The 15,357-nt window shown below is 38.3% G+C and overlaps 1 protein-coding gene across 3 annotated transcripts in view; it reads right to left on the reverse strand.

Moving 5' to 3' along the window:
- Nucleotides 1-15,283, reverse strand: part of HS2ST1 (heparan sulfate 2-O-sulfotransferase 1) — an 81,714-nt gene extending 66,431 nt beyond the window's left edge. The window contains exons 1-2 of one of the 3 annotated variants that reach the window (XM_086841539.1): nucleotides 14,965-15,279; nucleotides 13,580-13,666 (exon numbers count right to left, since the gene is read on the reverse strand). In XM_086841539.1, the coding sequence (XP_086697665.1) occupies nucleotides 13,580-13,625 (46 nt within the window). In that variant the 5' untranslated portion in view covers nucleotides 13,626-13,666; nucleotides 14,965-15,279. Of the gene's footprint in view, nucleotides 1-13,579; nucleotides 13,667-14,420; nucleotides 14,871-14,964 lie in introns of those variants that run through there. The other 2 variants (XM_086841540.1, XM_086841538.1) reach the window with 2 other exon arrangements.
- Between the last annotated feature and the right edge of the window lie 74 nt (nucleotides 15,284-15,357).

Genomic DNA, 15,357 nt, shown 5'->3' on the forward strand with positions numbered 1-15,357 from the left:
CTGTGCAGAAATTATACACTGTCCCCAAAATAGTCATCAGTCTTCTCAACACACTCTCTCCTCTGAAATGTTAGTTTAATAAGCTTACTTCCAATTAATATAAGAAGTATCTAGCTCTATAAAGGTTTCATTTCAATGTATACATAATTTATAATATTATTATTTATTAAATAATTAACAATCCATATGGACAAATAACTAAAAATATGTCACTTAATCATTTAAGTCTAACTATAAAGAGTCTCTCAGCACAAGGATGGCTGCAGGACTTCAAGGGAAGAAATTTCTCCTTAATTCATGTGAAGTACAATGGAACAAATGACACAGAAAGACCTCTAAATCTCTATTTGTAGATACCTCAGGACAACAGACATCGTGAACAGACTCATGCTTAAACCTACATTATAAATGCAGCACTTCAGAAACATAAGTGAGCTGTGGATCAAATAGCTGGTCAGGAACAGGCTTAGAGAAGCCAAGTTCATGGCCCCAGAGAGGCTGCAGTGGCCTGAGTAAGCATCCAGGCTCATTCAAACCTAATTCATGTAGCTTTAACATGGTTAGGGAGACTAAGCAGTTCTCTGTCAGATGGCACAAGGATACCAATATAGTTTATTCTCCATAGCAACATTTATCAAATTTTGTGAAGAAAAACCAAGTTTACACTCAAATATAAATACAAACAGTGGCTTTTTGTATGCATACAAGTTTGTAATGTCACATACCTGCAATACATTTGTGAAGGACATGGATCAAATACATAGACTGTATTGTTTCTGTACTAGGATGGTTCTTTTGGTTTTTTTATCAATACAAAGACTTTTACACACACACACACACATAAGCTGATCAGCTACATCCTTGAGGTTGCACAGAGAGGGGAGTAGAGGCAGAAGAGCTACTGAAGGCTTCCAAGCTTGTGGGCCTATAGCGACCCACACCATTAGTAGTAACTTCCTGCCATCACATCATCACTTGTACTGCTATGAATCACCCCAAGGCCCTACAGCCCCAACCTTCCTCCTGCGTCACAGACAGACTATTTAAAATGTGGGAAAATTACTCTGCCCAACAGACTCTGTTTTATTTGATTGTTACTCCATGTTAAAGGCTGCCCTTTATAGTCTGTAAAAGTTGTTCTGTTCAGTCAGTGGTTCACAAACTAACTTGTAAAATGGCAAAAAGCTCAATAAAACTGTTCTTCATTCTAGCATTGCAGCCCAGGCTTCCAAAGCATAAAAAGGAAAATTTCCACAAAACACACAGACAAGGATAGTTATGTGCACTTTGTTGATCCAGTGGTTGTTAGACTACTCAAGGCAAGAGATCTTAAATTTTCATTAGAAAATGTCACTTCAGCAGTTGGCATTAGTATGTGCTCTTCTTGGATATCCATGTTAAACCCAGAAATAACGTACCCCCCCCACCCCAAAAACATACATCAAACCCAAAAGTCATTTCTACACTAGCACAAAGTTTATCTCTTTATCAACCAATCACAAAAAGACAGAGTCACAGCATAGTTTTAATTCAACTATTATAAAATAAAACCTACTAGTCACAAGTCTGCCACCAGAATCAGCAATATGTGCACTTACCACGTAACATTCTCAAATACAAATTACACTGACATTTTCTGGTCATAACAATCCTTTTACTTAAAGAAAAAAAAAAAAAATCAAAAAACAAAGTATTCTAAATTCACCTGAAATAAGCCTGCAGATCAAACAAGCAAACAAGCCTACCTCAAAATCAAATTCAGAATGCTAAGAATCCAGTTAATGCTTTAACTAGTACCCTATAGAAGATGCGAGTCTGATTCTAGTTTGGAAACAGCACTCTGTGATGAGTACTGGAGGTTACAGTGACAGAATGCTTAGTGAGTACTGAAGTGTAATTGAAGATGATTGTTTTAGATCAGGCTATTTTTTTATTTAAAAAAAAAATTAAAAAATCAAAGCCTAACCAACTTTTACATTTATAAGATCACTACTGCTGTCAAGAAGCAGTGTACAATAAAATAATAGTACTAAGATGTGTAATGATTGCAATAAATTTAGTCATAGTTTGCAAAAGAGCAAACTTGGTTGTTTTCTAAATAAATTGTTAGAGAAAAACAGCTACACTTACCAAGGATGCTTTTAGCAACTAATTCATATGCTCTCTGACGCTCGCTAACAATCCTTGGATATTGTGCTGTCTGGGATGATAGACCTCCTAAAAACTTAGCATTTGATAATAATTTAAGTGCCACAGGAACGCTGTGATACTTTTAGTTATCTTTGACCACTTTAGATCAAAAATGAAGCAGTGATAAACTTAAGAAAATAATTATCCTCAAATCATTAAGTTCTTTCTATGTACCGATTGCCCAAAACCAAGATCCTTTGTTCTGGAAACAAATCAATCATTCAAAACCTCTATGAGTATCTCCTAGGACAAAGAGACACAGACAACTCATTAGCATACACCACGTTCCCACATCCCATCTTGGACAGCATGCAGTTGCTTAAAATCAAATCCCAAAATATGTTATGTACCACAGGAAAATTATGAAGGATGCAACTGAAATTACACACTAGAACAAGATTAGCCAAGTTTGCAATTAATGCATTTTGATCCTTAAACATCACAGCCTCTTCAGCTCCTCAAATTCATTGAAACAAGGTTTTGACCAAATAAAAAAGAACAATCTCTTTTTATGGTTTTATGTCTCTGCTTAGTTAACCATTACCCATTGGTAAAACTTTAAACTACTTTGTGGTTCTGCCTGATCCGTATTTGTAAGGATTACGCATTTTTCCACAGAAAAACTAATTTAGGTCCCTATTTGATTGTGCAACCTGCTACAGCAAAGGCTGAAGGATTTCAACAGAATTTGCAGAGTTTGTACACAAGCAATTCCATCAGGGCCAGAAAACTCATCCAAATCAATTCCTGGCTATCTGAGAGGACGTTCATGTATGTTTCACTTGCAAAGTAATTATCTTTAGATTACCATCTCATGTTTGTATTTACATGCAAATATATATTAAGATAATAATATATATTAAGAGATGTAGGAACAATCATTTTATTTCGTATTTCTGTTGCTATATGAATACTTGACAGATTTTTTTGCTTAAGTGCCATGTTGGCAATCATTTAGCAGGTTTCCTCATACTTAGAAAGCACATTATGTGTTATTTTTATTTCCACATTGTTTTAAGACATATAATGAGAAGAAGCAAGTATAAAAAAAGTATACCATTTTCCTAGATTCATTCTTGAAAACTAAAATTTCAATCTCACATAACATTTAAAATCTTTTCTCATCATTTCCACCAAAACAACTATCTTGTATGAATATTTTATAGCACCCATTGAAGAAATTTATTACATATCATTACTTATTGCAAAACAATATGTGCTTTCAACTGCAACCTTGACACAAGCTTCCATCCCCAAAGCATGCACATATTTAAAACCTCCACATAATCACCACTAATGCTCCTAATACACTAATTCAGTTTCCAAGGGCTTTTTATTATGGATTAAAACACGGAAAAAACCTCAGCCATCCTTCAATGTCTTCATTCTTCCTTCACACATTTTTTTTTTCTTTACACTTGATATGTGAATGATTTATCATCTATTTCTTTCTTAATTCTCATATTAAGACTGCCTTGCCATCTGCACTGTGCAATCACACTTAAGTAGGCACATAAAAATCAGTAGAAACAATGCTTTGGGTTGCTCCAGCAACCACAAATGTTTAGAAAAATGCCCCCACAAGCATGTCAGGGAGACCATATTTTTCAGAGTATGGTTTGGAAAGCACAGACAGGAAAACCAGAAGAGGATACATTTAAATGTTTTGCTGTTTGATTTATCATTTCTTTGTGCTAAACCAACACCTCAGTTTTATGCTGGTTTTTCATATCAGAAAGGAGAGAAGGGTTTAATGGCATTGTAGAGGATAAATGACACAGCAATAGGAATCAGAAGCAAGTACATTTTCAGAGCGTTAAACCAGTGAAGCCAGCCTTGAAAATAAGCATATTCCCCAATACTCACTGGCTTTGTTTGGATCAGAAAGACTGCGGGTAGCTCACAAATGCAAAAGTTGCCACTGATCCTCACATACCCGTCCTTTCTTCTTCTCTTACCCTCTCTAGAAGGTAATTTTTAATATTCTCCTCTATGTCTGACCACGTGATTACAAGATCAATTTGCCCTTAGGCCAAATTCAGTTAACACACCTCAGGAATAACCAAGAAGCCTGACTAATACCCTGTACCATTTCTTTTTCAGGGTTGGACAAAAGGATGGCTCTCCCTTCCTGTCCAGAAGCAAACATATGACATCTCTGTAGCTCAAGGCCCAAAGCATTAAACTCAACTGAAATCAAGAGTGCTTTAACTTCACGCTCCAAGCTCTGATTCCTGCTGGTGGAGGAGCTGGGTACAGCTCTGGTTGCTACCCTGGCTATCACTAGGGTGCTACTCTCCCACCTGAGTGCCAGGCACACTGCTGAGAAAACACTTCATGCATCCTCTGCTAACTTCAATAGCGCTTCTGTGACTTCTCCAGCCCTCTTATACTCCTCTATGACCGGTAGAAATTTTACATCAACCATTCCAAAATTTTTCATCAAAATGAAAACTTTTTAAATAAAAGCAGCTCCAACTGAATTCTGTGTAGGTTTTACATAACCTTAAATGCTTTGGCCATTGAATAGTTTCAAAGATAAAATTCAAGACTGTACCAGACATGACAGTCATAAACACTGCTGTGTTTAAGTCTAAGCTTAGACAGGTATTTCTGATCATTTAGCCTGTGGTTTTGGCTCAAGAATGTATATTTGTGGGGCAGTTCAAGGACTAGAATAAAAATTACTAGCCCACTAAAAAGTAAGGCATTTTGGGACTTTTAGCCAAAACCACCTAGACTGCTGCATACACATTCAACAGACAATAAGCCCTTGTTTACAGATATAAATCAAGCAGTATGCCAGAAATTTTATAGGGTGTTTTTTTTATAGCTTGATCAAACAAAAATATTAAATACACTCCTGTTGTAGTTAACTTTAAACCTAAAGAGGCTCTGAGAAAACACCACTCTAAGTTTTGCCCCCACTCAGACCAGCAGCAGCAGTGCAATTAGCACATTGAATAACAATGTGGACAGCAAAGCGAGAGATACCTAGAAGTATTTAAAAAAAATATTTGTTTTGATAAAAATAGACCAAATTTACAAAACATTCCAATTCCTACTAAATGCTTACACACCAGAAGGTCATTTTTGTGACAGGAAGTCTTCGAACAGCAAATATTCATCTACTCTTGAAGTGCCATCTTTCTAAGGGAAATGGAGTTCAAAAACATATTCAGTCCAATCCCACTACACACAGTTTGAAGTCATCAAATTGGACAGCAAAATCTAATCACCTAATCATAAAACAGCAAACTATTTATTAGGTACTTATCTTCAAAAACTTGCCTTGTTAGTAGAATCAACAAACTTAATACAAAATAGTTACTCTGACTAAAAATCTATTAAAACAGACTAAATTATTCTCAGAAAAGGAGGAGGGCTTTGTAAGGGTCTTTTGTTTGGTTTCAATTTTAAAAAAAAGGGGGGGTGCATTTGGAAAGAGGGGTATACTCTAAGACATTCAAAATTCCCAAAGGCACTGATTTGATTACAGGAAAGCATTTTAGTACTATGGTCAGCTCAGTTCATAGGATAATGTATCAAGAATATTATTATATTGTAGGTATTTTGTCAGGAAAATACCTTTTAAAGCACACTGCTGAAGGTTTACTGACAAATGAGATGCTGAAAACCCTCAGCTCTGAAGTTCTCACTGGGAGCGCAGCTGAAATAAGATTCTACCAATGAAACACTTCACTCAACACCACCATAGAAAAAAAACTGATATTATGGCTTTGTTTAAAAAAATACAGATCTTCATACAAGCTATTTTGTGTGCCACGTGCAAAACCGCATCTTCAGAAAGTGATCATACACTTGTGCTCAAGAGTGTTTTGGTCAGGTGACAGGATATGGTGTTTTTGTCCTTCAGCTTGGGAATAAAACCCTATGAGATATTAGTTTTACTGCATACAATGGAAGGACATGGCTGGACTCAGCTTTTGTAAGCATTAATCCTCTCTTCTTGAAAGAATAAAAACTTTTAAATTACACTGTCAAAAAAACCCCCATATTCTCCCCAATTTACATGTCACTCAAATGCTGAAAGAGCCAAAATCTTAATGCTTTGTTATTATGAAGGCAATTTTTTGTCTATTAAATATTTCAGAATAAGATTCTATTATTTTCACATCCTATCTTTTGACTTCTATAAATTTCTAAATCCTTCTTAAAATTAGTGAAATCCTTTGCTTAGAAGGAATGATCAATATCAACTCTAATATAATCAATTGTTGATTAAGATTTTGTATATTAAAACCCATTGCAAATTCCGTATTTTGCAAAAAGAGACTTCTTATTCCTCCCAAGCCCTCCGCAGAATTACTGTAAAGAAATGGAAATATTTCAATGAAAATACAGATATGCTATTCATGCAATTGTCCTGAATATGTTCAACAACACTATATGCAGAAGAAAAAGATAACAGAAATATTGAAAGAGGAAGATACACAAGGAAAATATTCATGGGGAAAAAAATAATTTAACTGGATTTCCCCCTTCACTTTGCAGAAAGTGAGATGTCTAAGCATAATCTCTGTCCAATTGCTCTCACACCTTGAACTCACACAAGTTCCTTGATATTCTCAAGTCATTTTGCACCTTTTTCAAACTGAAATTAAATGCCACTGCCTTTCAATCTGCTGTCCAAGAAAGATCAATCCTATACTACAACATCAGAAAATACAGACAATATAGGGTGAGGAATATATACACAGATCATATTTATATTTCATAGGATTATATATATGATAAATTTATATACTCCATAGTCTCTTTCTCACCTATGTACTTTTTTATATATTAGAAGAAAAAGAAGAAGAAAATAAGATTGTCTGAGAGAAAACCCATTACAGAAGTCTATGGAGAATATATGCATTTTAATTTAAGGAACCTAAGAACCCATCCCCACACTCTTTACAGTTTTACAGCAATTATGCACAAGGTTTGCATAAACACTTCAAAATCATCAAAAGCTGTTTTATCAAAACAGCACTTAAGTTTTACATATGTTTCAACACAAATTAGTATTCAGAATTAAACAGCAAGCTGATAGAAAAAAAAAATATGTCAGCTGTCTTTTTAAACTCTAACCAGATACAGAAAGTGGACATGAAGAAGGAAACAAAGACTGGGCCAAAGTGATAGTAAAGTTCTTTCCAAATACTTCTTGTAATTTAATTACCTTATTAAGTCTTTCACTGCCCTAGACTTCTAGCTACTCACAATGAATTTTATCAGTACCAGAAAGCTTGAATAATAATTATTAAAGCAGTAATGTTATTGAAACCATGATGACACAAGGATATTGCAAAGTAAGGACAGCAATAATATGCTGAATACTAGAGACAATAAAAAGACACATGAACGCAGTTCGGTTCTCTGCAGACACATCTGCAAACAATACCTGTATGGTAAAAGTATGCTTTTAACTTATAGCCATAAAAAGTTGAACTATAGCATGAAATAATCCCTTGGTAACATACAGACATTCAATATGAAACCAGTTCCTGACACAGGCACATCTTACAGTAACACTGATATCCTCATTGCTAGCATATTCCTGACACAGAGCCATACAAATCTGTGCAACAGGAATGCCTCCATGAGCATCAACACTTGGAATCTTTAGGGAAGTGCCTGGGCATACCAACTACAATCAGCATTAGCAGTTATTTTGATACAGGCAATTACTGACAGGAATGCCAAATCGAGGTACTTGAGCTCTCCAGAACTTAAAAGGTCAGGTGGCAAGGAGCTGGATGGTGAGTAAAAAAACAGCTGGGCCAATTCCAGCAGGAAAGAGGTTTGCTTTTCTCTCCTAAGTGGTTAAGACTTCTCTGAATGCCACCGTTCTCAAGATGCTGGGCTTTGAACACAACAACTTCACAGAGCCACAGGTTTTTGGAGGAGTGGGTGATTCCAACACAACGGATGGGCTTGAGCACCACATGAAGCTGAGGGTTTGGAAAAGACACTGCCTGTCCCCCAGATTGCAGCTATGAGTCTGTACATATTTATTAAAGGCTGCAGCCAGCTGGCCAAATTTCAGATGCCTCTCAACACTGGAGTCCTTTCACTCAGTCTTTTATCTTTTATTTCCAGTTGAAAAAATAATGCAAATACATGCACTAGTTCAGCTATTTTTCTACAGCATGGAACTCTCATTATGCTTGCCAGGCTAGTATTTCAGATACATAAACAGATTTCAAGCAAAGCTCTTACCACTATTTTAATACTGCTTTGACAAGGTTTAAATACACTTTAGATAAGTGACAAAAACTACAGATTGCACACAGTTACACAAAAAGACTGGTTTTTGATCCATTGAAGTGATAATACATGGAGGATTCCATACGCAAAACTGTCTATTTCCTATGGAAAAGAATTTGAGGGAAGGCATTCATTCTTAGAAGACAAGACCAGTCTGGCCAGAGTAAGTCTAGTAGTGAGTGACTCATAGTTGCCAGTCAATAGGTATGGAAATTACTTCTTCATGAACTGCTCAAATGTCCCTAACTTCCACAGCCCCACAGCCAGGGGCAATACAAAGCTATGCAAAGAAAAACAAAATCCAGCATCAATTACAGCAGTTTTTTTGAAATACAGAAGTAAAAAAAAAAAATTCTACAATTTATTCAATTTATTTATACAATTTATTTCACTTCACGTAAGTACAGAACCATAGAATGGCTTGGGTTGGAAGGGACATTGAAGATCATTTAGTTCCAATATCCCCACATGGGCAGGAACACCTTTCACTAGAGCACATTGCTCAGAGAGGTGTTGAACCTCTCCTTAAATACTCCAAGGGATGGGGCATCCTCAACTTCCCTTGGCAACCATGAAAAACTGGAAAGCAATGGTTTCATCTGTTATATTAAATCCAAGGTTTACATGGTTTAACAAGGCCTCTTTTGGACATGCAGTATGCATATCCTAGCCTCCAGTGAGAGCTAAGGGGAATAAAAAAGACATAGGAACTTCCAATCATTGGATTTCACAGGTATAATTGCAGACGTGACATTTTTACTTATCTTTGCCATGCTCAGAAGTAGAAAACAGAAAAGAGAAACAAAGTAAGCACTGGCATGCCATTATGCCACAATGCTGTTGTTTTAGTTGCCTTAGCACAGAGTAAATAAAGGCATCAAATGTAGTTTTTTCTGATTTCCAGTAGTGTTACCACTTTTCCTCTTAGAGTGCTAAGGACAGTACAAAAACCTGCCAGGTATTTCATTACTGAAATAACCCAATCTATCTTCCAAAGTAAAAAAACAATGATATGGAAGAACAGGATGTAGAACTCCTTTGAACACTTTCTCCTGAAGTTTTCAGCCTTGAACTCACAGTTATCACTACTAATTTTTAATACTGCATTAATTCACAATGAAGAAGAATACAGTACTCACATTCCTTTGACTGTGCCACAAGCCTTTTCTGTCCTAAAGAGGTGACTGCCTCTTTTCCAGGAGCTCCAAGAATGGTATTGTAGTTCTATGTGCTCTTCAACTTGAAATTTGTACTTTACTAAGTAACACAGACAGGTATGTACTGGCCCAAATCTGGCCTTTTTCAATGGAGAATCTAGAAAGACAGAGTGCCTTACCTGGTGATTACCCCATCCATTACCCATGGCTGAAGGGACTGGGAAGGACTGAAGGTGCTTTATCTGTTTTCTCAAGTCCACTCAATCTCTCAGAAATGCCCTCAAAATTTCTCTAACAAAAATATCCCCCTGCCAGATAACTCTTCAGCACAGCATCTGCTATTAGAAGCCAAGGCACAGCCCTGAGAACATCACCAATTTTCCAAGTTATTTCACTAAAAGCATGATGCCTGCAAAGTAGGTCCAATATTACTGCAGTTTCTCACATGCAGCCTTCCAGAAGGGGAAAGGTATTTTAGATTATCTTATCGCATTTAGAGTATCTGTTATATGTTAATCAACTGTTAGAACCAGCTGCTGGGGTACCAGCAAAAGGGGGTGAGATCAAGTCACAGACCCCATTAGCATGTCTGAGCTGCCTTGATGTGGGCTTGGGAATGTGTAGTTCTATACTAGTCAAAGTTTAGACACTACCAGTTTCACAGAAAACAGAATACCAACAGCTGCAACATTACTCCCCAGAAAGTTATAAAGAATATAAAAACACAACAACAACATAAATAAAAAGTAGAACAAAATTCATCCAATTGCTCAATATCACAGTTTTCAATGGGAAGTACAATCATAGTATGGGAGTAGTTTAAAATTTATTCTGAAACCGTCTGGGACAAGCGGAGGCACGGTGAAAGGGAACAGTAAGAGGGAACCAAGTGAAAAAGTATGATTAAAGCAGCAAGATAAAGTGGAAGAAAGTTCCACTGGATAGAGACATACTAGGGAAGCAGCATTTTCTTATTTCAGAAAACCCAGTATACAATAATACACCTTCTGAAGGAATGCCTTGGGCTACTCAGCAACAAATAATAACTATTGTGTAACAGGGCAATATTTAGAAAAAATCTAGGAAATTATTTGCATAGCTGTGTGTGGCCAGACCTGCCAACAATCATAAACTCCTCTTTATAAATGTTCTATGTCCCCCTTTATAAATGCTCAATTACAAAAATAACAATATGCTAAGGAACCATGCGTGCTATATTAGAACAGGCAACTTAATAAGTTTTCTGAGGGATTTTCCAACAAGATGCAACAGGCAGGCTTATCAACAGGAGATTTTTAACTTCTAAATACAAGAAACATGAAAAGCCTATAATTTCATCATCCCAAAAAAGCAGATAATCTTCTATGTCCATAAGGTGTAAGACTTAATTGTTGCAAAGTTAAATCCTTTTAACTTCAAGGGAACAGTGGTTTATTAGGCATGCAGTGCTTAGAAAGATACTACCCCAACAAGGGTCATATACGCTAGGAAACTACCTTAATTTTTTTTTTTTTTTTAAATCTGGCAATAAATCATCAATTAACTTTTCTTTCCTGGGCTAACAAAAAGAGCCTTAGCCTTTCAAATTATTTAAGTATTTTTAAACAACAACAAAAAAAAAATAATAAGTGAAATACTAAGGATTTCTTTTAAATGGCAGACTTCTATATGCTGAATTCAAGGTGCTGAATTAACAGATATGAGCCATTATTTTGTTCATCACTTAGCAGAAGAAACCCTTGGACATTACAGCTAAGAAGTTTTTCAATGTGATTTTCCTGTTACAGTATACTGTGTTTCTCAGACAAAGATTTTTTCTAAATGCAATATGTAAACATCACTAAAGTGCTAGAAAGTAGCATTATTATTTAATTTCCCCCCCACCAAACAGCAATCCTCCATCTCCTATCCTCACCTTCTTTCATCAATCTTACAGATTTCAGTCCTCGAATGAGACACTGTCTTCTCACACTTCCCTGGCCAAACCTGAAGAGCTTTTAGTGCTTGGTGTTGTAAAACACTGTTAGTTTAACAGAAGAACTAGAACACATATGAACTTCCCTCTTCCTTCTCCCCACCAATAAATTACAAAATCTTGGGGAGGTAAGAGAAGATAGGGATGGATTACATCCAACTGGATCATTTTTTTGATCCAACTCATCACAAATACTGGCAAATAATGGCAATATAGGGGATGGCATGGTACACATTAAACATGTTAAATGCTAGGTCAATTTATACCAAAGGCAGAGCTGTACTCTGTAGGCTTCCAAAATCCAAAAGGGGCAGTCAGACATTACTTCTGTTCCAGGAGCAACAGTGTAACCTCAACATTAGCCTTTCATGTCCAATATTCTCTATTAGAGCTGTGCATTCCTAGAGCTAATGGGCACATACCTACACCAGGCTTAAATAAAAACATTAAAGTTCTCACAAGCAATTAGGGACAGCTTAGTCAGGAGAACATGCTAATTTATCATGTAAACCTGAAAATAATACGAAAGATTAATAGCTGTAGGTAGAAATCTCACCAAAAAAAACCTATTTCAAATTCTTCACACTCTGCTTGTGATCTCACCGCTACAAACTACTTGTAAAAAGCTGCAAAGAAGTTAAAAATAGTATTTTGATTTACTTTTTTTTCTTAAATCAGGAAGTTATTTTTCATATGAAAAAGCCCACAGATTTACAAATACCCTTTTATAGGATCATAGCACTTTCGTTACAAAAATCAGCAGCAGCAGCATTTGTGATGGTCGTTTGCTATATGTCCTATACTTCTGAACTAAGAAGTCTGCCAGGGTGACCAAGTTTACCCATATAAAGTTTTACAGAAAAACTGTTCACATTCTTTCTTTTCACCCAGAAACATGCTCCAATTTCACCTTATAGGCTAGATATTTTAAGTTATTAAACTGAAATTAAGGCCCCCAACTGTTCACTACAGAATCTGGAGTTGCTCATATGTGTAAGATTTGGATAAAGCCCTTTCTGTCCAAAAGTATAACTGAACATTTTTAGAACTGCTGATAGGACTGCTCAATTATTTTGCTATCAAATCTGAAGTCATTTGGTTTCCCTAGCCAATGCCTAACTCTTTCAAGAACTTTCCAAGATGACAGTTTATCATACGATATCAATGCAAACACATGGCATAGCTCAAAACCCAGTCTCCAAACGCTGTGCAATGAGACTTCTGACACAAAGCACCCACTGAAACCCTCAAAATACAAAAGAGCAACTTTGTCCTTACCCTCAAATCATAGTATCACTTCACGCACACCCACACCATTCTTTTAGGGGGCAGGGAGAAAAATTTGCATTCAAAGTGCATTAGGCCAATTAATTCCTTTGATCTGGAGAAAAGCATTTTCCATAATGCAGCTTGGTAGAAATCTAACCAATCATGATGGTAAAAAACAGCCATAATGAAATCTTAATCTCTGCTAGTCAGAAAATACACACCAAACATGTGATAAGGGAGACATTCAGACAGCTAGAAGCTTTTTAACAAAGCATAGTCTCACACTGAGAACTGGAATCCGAGTTCAAAGCTGCTGCAGAAAGTCCTTTTCCCCTTCCTTCCACAGGTTTTGGAGAGTCACCAGTAAGTTGCACAGAAAGCAAATCTTTCCATCTTACTTTTAACAAACTTCGCAATAGTTTTCCCTTCTCCTTAAGCAATAAAATCAGCAGAAGATAGTAATTAGATTCTTGTTCCAAAGCATTATGAGTATTTTAATCCTCTAAATAGGTAAGTTAAACATGTCCATTGCATATATATTAAGGAGGAAAAAGTTTTACCAGCAAAATCTTTATTCTCACACGCATTATGTTACTCTTTTCATGCCAGGAGGTAGATTTCCCTAAAGTAACATACACTATCAACAACAGCAGCATTGAAGCCATGGCTATGAACCACTTCAAAGCAGATGCATACAAAAATACCACTGAACCTTCAGCACTACGGCAAGATTGGCTTTCTTTATCTTCCAATTTCATTCACTTTCTTCTTCAAATGTTTGTTTACAGTTATTGAGACCCTGCAAAAAAAATGCCTCGATTATAATTGGTAAGAACTTTCACTTGAAAAGTATGCAGAGTAAGGACCTCCCTCAATTCAAGCAGTCAACCACTTCAATTTCCAGGGTCCTAATCGCTAATATGCAGTTAAGAGAGAGTGAAGTGGAAAAGAAATGCTGTGGAGTAAAATCCCAATAGCATTCATACAGCTCAACATTTAGTTATGTAGACTCTGTTAAAAACTTATTGTTAAAGTTCCCACATCACTCAAATCAGCTTCTACTGTTAATACCAGAAGGAACGCGATGTGCACTTACAAACTTAAATTTACACTATTAACTATTGTTCATAATCTAAATATCTTGGTATAGTCAAATAACAGGAGAAAGCAAATCCACAATGCTTGCAAACCAGTTCCTTATCTTGTATACACCAGAAGTCTCAGTGCTCTGTTTTCACAACTCCTAGGCACCACAAACTAGGTTGAGAATGGTGTTTTTTCACATCCTGGAGACCCTTAATTAAGCAATGTAAAATCTTTACAAGTTCTGCAGCCTTATATACAACAAAGTAGTAAGACGTTACCCACCAGGCAGATACTACTCTAAAAATATCCTTTTAAGGCAGGAAAAGTAGAGGAAATTTTACACAAGAGATTTCTAGTTCATTGCTATTCACTTAAGTACAGCTCAGTAACAGTCTAGGAAATCACTAACTACACTCTGTAAATACAATAAATAACATCCTACGTTAAATGAGAGTTAAACAAATTACCTATTTGTCATTAGCAGCAATATGTTTAGCCTTCTTTCCTTTACACCGTGCTTTCCATTACGGTGCCAAGCGTTAGTAAAACGTCTGAATTAGAAATCAGATGAGAAGAAGACGGTAATTCGCTGCAGCAGCAGCAGAACCAGCCTCAGTTTCGGCACCAGGGCTGCTGCTCTCCTCCCTTGCCAGGTGCCTGAGGAGGCACAGGCAGGCCGGCCGCTGCTGCCCACGGCCGTGAGCACCGCGGCTCTTCTGACAAAACCCCTTCAGACACTACAGACACATCTGCGTTCCCAGCGCTGACCTCTCACAAGTCTCCCGGTCTCATAGAACAAACAAATTAACTCAGAGGCCAAGGCTGCCGCGGACAGCCCCTTCAGCAGAGCGGCCGGCCCGCACCGATCCCGCGGCGCTGGGGCACGGCAGCGCACGGAGCCGGCGGGAGCGGCGCCCGCCGGGGCTCCCCCAGCCCGGCCGCGCTCCCTCAGCCCCCGGCGCTGCCGCCCCCCGCGCCGCGCCGCGCCCGGCCGCGCCCGCCGCCGCTCACCCAGCTTGCCGCGGGACTCCTCCAGCTTCTGGATCTGGTTCTCCAGGAACAGCACGGCCACCCCGAAGACCAGCACCGCCAGCAGCTGCAACTTGGGCGGCAGCATAATCCTGAGCAGCCCCATGAGCAGCAGCAGCAGCGCCGCCCGCCCGGGATCACGACATAACGCGGGGCCCGGCCCGCGAGGGCCGGCGGGAGCCGCGGGGACGGCGCGGGCGAGGAGGGACGGAGGGAGCGCGGCCGGGGGCGCGGACAGGGCCCGGCGCCGCCGCTCTCACATCGCCGCGCGCACGGCCCGCAGCGCCCGCCCCGCCCGCGCGGCCCGGCCCCCGCCGCGCCCCGCCCGCCCTGCGCGCGCTGCTCGGCAACCGAACGCCCGGCCGCGCTCCCGCT

This window comes from Cyanistes caeruleus, chromosome 9, assembly GCF_971803275.1.
Source record: "Cyanistes caeruleus chromosome 9, bCyaCae1.hap1.1, whole genome shotgun sequence".
Taxonomy (NCBI): Eukaryota; Metazoa; Chordata; class Aves; order Passeriformes; family Paridae; genus Cyanistes; species Cyanistes caeruleus.